This window comes from Mandrillus leucophaeus, unplaced genomic scaffold (genome assembly GCF_000951045.1).
Source record: "Mandrillus leucophaeus isolate KB7577 unplaced genomic scaffold, Mleu.le_1.0 Scaffold29, whole genome shotgun sequence".
In the NCBI taxonomy this organism is placed as follows: Eukaryota; Metazoa; Chordata; class Mammalia; order Primates; family Cercopithecidae; genus Mandrillus; species Mandrillus leucophaeus.
The window spans coordinates 254,856-260,085 of NW_012103031.1; the positions used below are offsets into that span (position 1 = coordinate 254,856).

Consider the following 5,230-nt stretch of genomic DNA (forward strand, 5'->3'; position numbering starts at 1 on the left):
GGCTCACTGCAACCTCCACCTCCCGGGTTCAAGTGATTCTCCTGCCTTAGCCTCCTGAGTAGCTGGGACTACAGGCACACACCACCACGTCTGGCTAACTTTTTGAATTTTTAGTAGAGACAGGGTTTCACCGTGTTAGCCAGAATGGTCTCGATCTCCTGACCTTGTGATCCGCCCACCTCGGCCTCCCAAAGTGCTGGGATTACAGGTGTGACCCACCGCGCCCGGCCAGGACTGGTTTTTTGAGGATGCTTGTCCGGCTAATTTCTAGGGATTATATTATAATACAATTCCTACTGTAATATATGCAATATATAAATATATAATTAACATACAACATATATTAATATATTAATATCAATTATATATGCAAATCGATATTGTTTATAATATATATCTATAACATATTATAATGCATATCATTCTATATGTGAATATAATACATATAGAATCATTCTGTGGTTGTCGGCCGGGAAGAGGCTGTGAGGGTACAGGGCCTTGGATGATGCCCTCACCTGGCTTTCTGGGAGGTGGCACATCTCGAGGCTCCATACAGAGGTCTCCCCCATAACCAACTTCACAGTCGCAGGTGAAGGTGGCTCCCCGCTCCTGACACTGCCCGTCATTCTGACAGGGGTTCCGCAGACACGGGCTTTCTGCAAGGACAGACAGGGTTGTGGGAGGGGGGCCCTGGGAGGACATTCCCTGCTCAGGGGAGGGCTGGCTGGAGGCTGGGACGCCAGGGCAGAAAGAAGCGGCTGCCAGAGACTGGCCAGGGGTCAGCCAGCCTGGCTCCCAACCCTGCCTCACTAGCCCTGGGCTTTGGGGAAACTTCCTTCCTTCGAAACTCTTTTTTTTTTTTTTTTTTTTTTGAGACGGAGTCTTGCACTGTCGCCCAGGCTGGAGTGCAGTGGCGCGATCTCGGCTCACTGCAAGCTCCACCTCCCAGGTTCACACCATTCTCCTGCCTCAGCCTCCCAAGTAGCTGGGACTACAGGCGCCCACCACCACACCTGGCTAATTTTTGTATTTTTTTAGTAGAGATGGGGTTTCACCGTGTTAGCCAGGATGGTCTCAATCTCCTGACCTTGTGATCCGCCTGCCTTGGCCTCCCAAAGTGCTGGGATTACAAGCGTGAGCCACCGTGCACCGGCCCTTCGAAACTCTTTCATCTCTTCTTTCCTTTCTTCCTCTCTTCCTCCCTCCCTCCCTCTGTCTCTTCTCCCCTCCTCTCCCCTCCTTTCCCTCCCTTCCTTCCCTCCTCTCCCCTTCCCTCCCCTCCTCCCTTCTCTTTTCTTTTTTGAGACAGGATCTCACTCTGTCACCCAGGCTGGAGTGCAGTGGCACAATTATAGCTCACTGTAGCCTCAATTTCTTAGGCTCAAGTGATCTTCCCACCTCAGCTTTCCAAGTAGCTGAGACTACAGGAGTGCACCACCACACCCAGCTCTTTTTTTCTTTAATGCTTAGTAGAGACGATGTCTCCCCGTATTGCCCAGGCTGATCTTGAACTCCTGAGCTCAAAGCAATTCTCCCACTTCACCTCGGAAAATGCTGGGATTACAGGCAGGAAACTGCTTAACCTCTCTGAACTCCATGTTTGTTATGTATAAATTAGAAGTGCTGTGCTAACCACCAGGGCTGAAGGAGATAATGGGAAGGAATGCTAGGGAAGGATTGGGCAGGTCGTGGATGCTTAGGGAAGGGGAGATCTTTGTCCTTTGTCTCTCCCTACAAAGGCAGGGACAGACGTCCTGAAATCAATGTGGAAGAGTCCCCAGGACAACAAGGGGATGATCCTTGGTCCATGGATGCCCCAGGGCATGGGGCAGCTTGGAACCGGGCAGGGGTGCAGGTTCACCTGGAAAGCAGCCTCGGGTGTGGTTCCCCAGGGTGCAGACCTCCCCCTCTCTGCAGCTGAATGGCTCGCACAGCAGGATCCGTGAGCTGGCACAGGTGCAGCGCTGAGAGCAGTCCTCAGTCACAAAGCTGCTGCCCAGCTAGAAAGGGGAGGGGTCAGGAGGAGACGTTCCGGTTCCATCCCTGGTCTGGCTCTCCTTGGCACCTCTGTTCCCCGGGCCCTCCCGCTGCCAGCCCGGACCTGGTAGTAGATGCCATTGCTGGTGCAGCCACAGTCAGCCAGCGGGAGGCTCTGGGTGCCGCTGTAGGCATAGCCTGGGATGCTGGCACAGCCTTCCACGCAGGGGCCTTCGCAGTCCCCGGGGTCCGCCAGGTTGGCACAGGACGCTGGGCAGGGTGTCATACAGCTCTGATACATAGTACCTGCTGGACACTCCATGGCTGCGGGGACAATCATGGTCAGAGTTGGCTGGGGCTGGGCAGGCCAAACAGGGGCAAGGTCACCCAATAAAACTCAGAGTAGGCTGGACGCAGCGGCTCACACCTGTAATCCCAACACTTTGGGAGGATGAGGCAGGTGGATCACGTGAGGTCAGGAGTTCAAGACCAGCCTGGCCAACATGGTGAAATCCCATCTCTCCTAAAAATACAAAAATGAGCCGGGCATGGTGGCGGGCACCTGAAATCCCAGCTACTCGGGAGGCTGAGACAGGAGAATCACTTGAACCCAGGAGGCGGAGGTTGCAGTGAGCCAAGATCGCACCATTGCACTCCAGCCTGGGCGACAAAGAGCAAAACTCCGTCTCAAACAACCACAACAACAACAAAAACACTCAGAGTTGCTTATAGGCAGGAAGCCAGAACGCATCACAGCTTCATCTAGGGTCTTTTTTTCTTTTTCTTTTTTTTTTTTGAGATGGAGTCTCACTCTGTCGCCCAGGCTGGAGTGCCCAGGCTGGCGTTATCACAGCTCACTGCAGCCTCCAACTCCTGGGTTCCCGTGATCCTCCCACCTCAGTCTCCCTGGTGACTGGAGCTATAGTCATGCACCACTACACCTGGCTAATTTGTTTAAAATTTTTATAGAGATGGGGTCTCACTGTGTTGCCCAAACTGGTCTCAAACTCTTGGCTTCAATTGATCCTCCCGCCTCAGCCTCCCAAAGTGGTGAAGCTACAGGTGTGAGCTACCACGCCCAGCCTGTCTAGTCTTTTCTTTTTCTTTCTTTCTTTTTTCTTTTTCTTTCTTTCTTTTCTTTTCTTTTCTGTTTTTTTAAATAGGATGTTGCTCTGTTGCCCAGGCTGGGGTGCAGTGGTGCAGTCATGGTTCACTGCAGCCTGGGACTCCTGGGCTCAAGCCATCCTCCAGCCTCGGCCTCCCAAAGCACTGGGATTACAGGTGTGGGCCACCACGCCCAGCCCATCCAGGGTCTTTTTGTCTGCAACATTAGAGCGTTTGAAGGAACTGGTTGAGCAGAGGTGGACCTTGGCAGGAAGGAATGGGATGTGGGATGGGGTTGGGAGGCTCCCAGGTAGGGGCAGAGAAGGAGGCAAGCTGCTGGTTGTGCTGACTTGGACCTGGGACTGAGACAGAAATTCAAGGGATGCTGAGACTAAGACAGAAAGTCCGAGATGAGGCAGTGGTGGGAAAAGTGTTCAGCAGAGGTGGATGGCAGAGGGGTCAGGGTCGGCACGGGGAGGGGCAGTGCCTCACCGCAGAGGGTGCGGTCCCGCCAGCCAGCCAGGACAGCGCCCGCCTCCTGGCAGAGGATGGCGTACCCACTGAGGACCTGGCAGCGCAGCTCCTCTTGCTCTCTTGGGTCCTGAGTGGAGCACAGATCCAGCACGCAGTGCCTGGGGCGGAGAGGGGGCAGGAAGGGTGCAGTCAGAGTTTGGGGAGGGGAGGAGACCCACCCCTGCAGAAGAGAGCGTGGAACCCCAAATAGAAAGACATCAGTCGGTGTCCAGGGAGGGTCACAAGGAAATGAGGCCACAGGGAGAACGGAGGAGTGAACCACACAGAGCTTGGGTCAGGAAGTGGGCACGAGGCCCCAGGGAAAGACCAGAGCAGGCACCTGGGCCATTCCCGCAAGTCCTGGGCCCATGACTCACTCCTGGAAGGGCTCTGCGGCCACTGTCTGGTGACAGGCAGCAAATGGGCCCTGGGGGTCTGCCAGCACCCTACAGGCCTGGGTGCTGTTGCTCGCCAACTGCTCCGGGCTACATTCGGACACGCGGAGGCCCAGTTCCACCCCTCGTCTTTCCTCCACTGGTATAGCCCTGCGGCAGAGACAGCCACGGGGTCAGTTGAGGCCCCGAGGAAGGTGAAGTGGGGAAAGAAGAAGAACAACTGATTAGCCGGGTGTGGTGGTGCCTGCCTGGAGTCCCAGCTACTCGGGAGATGAGGCAGGAGGATACTTGAGCCCAGGAGGTGGAGGCTGCAGTGAGCCAAGATCACGCCCCTGCACTCCAACCTGGGTAACAGAGCAAGACCCCATCTCTAAAAAATATATTTTAAAAAAAGAAATAAGAAATGGGGCTGGGTGTGGTGGCTCACACCTGTAATCCCAGCACTTTGGGAGGCCAAAGTGGGCGGATCCCTTGAGGTCAGGAGTTCAAGACCAGTATGGTCAACATGGTGAAACCCCATCTCTACTAAAAATATGAACATTAGCCAAGAGTGGTGGTGTATGCCTGTAGTCCCAGCTACTCGGGAGACTAAGGCACGAGAATCGCTTGAAATTGGGAGGCAGAGGTTGCAGTGAGCTGAGATCACGCCACTGCACTCCAGCCTGGGTGACAGAGGAAGAAGAAGAAGGAAAAGGAGGAGGAGGAGGAAGAGAAAAAGAAGGAGGAGGAAGAGGAGGAGGAGGAGGAGAAAGAAGGAAGAAGGAAAAAAGAAGGAAGAAGAAGAACTGGGAAGGCAGGCTGAGCGCAGAGCGGGGGCACAGAGCGGGATTTCCATTGAGCAGGTACCCCCAGAGTCAGGTGAGAGGGAATGACGGAATTGGGAGGATCCAGGCCTCTCTGCACCCTCTCCTTGGAGTTTCATCCTCTGCTGAGGACAGGAGGGCTAGCGGCCACCGTGCACAGACACTGTTGTTCACCTCCCCAGCTTCATCCCTTCCAGGCCACGCACCTGGGGAAGCGGAGGAGGACGTCCTCGGTCTTCACCTCCCAGCTGTCGCCAAAGGTGTTGAGGTTCCGGGTCAGGGCGCCACTGGGCAGCATCATGTCATTCTTGCGGTTATTGTCGTAGTTTCCACACAGGCCACGCACGAGCCCCTCGTACATGCTGGGTAGGGAGATCACTGTGGGAGGAAGGGGGCCCCCAGAAGTGAGACTCCTTACTCTTTTTTTTTTTTTTTTTT

The 5,230-nt window shown here is 54.6% G+C and overlaps 1 protein-coding gene across 1 annotated transcript in view; it reads right to left on the reverse strand.

The window, feature by feature from the left end:
• The window catches only part of ZAN (zonadhesin), a 92,835-nt gene that overhangs the window by 2,997 nt on the left and 84,608 nt on the right, over positions 1–5,230 (reverse strand). Inside the window, 7 exon segments of the mRNA XM_011985821.1 lie at positions 516–656; positions 1,862–2,000; positions 2,102–2,146; positions 2,148–2,301; positions 3,639–3,713; positions 3,972–4,139; positions 4,999–5,170. Coding sequence (XP_011841211.1) covers positions 516–656; positions 1,862–2,000; positions 2,102–2,146; positions 2,148–2,301; positions 3,639–3,713; positions 3,972–4,139; positions 4,999–5,170 — 894 coding nt within the window.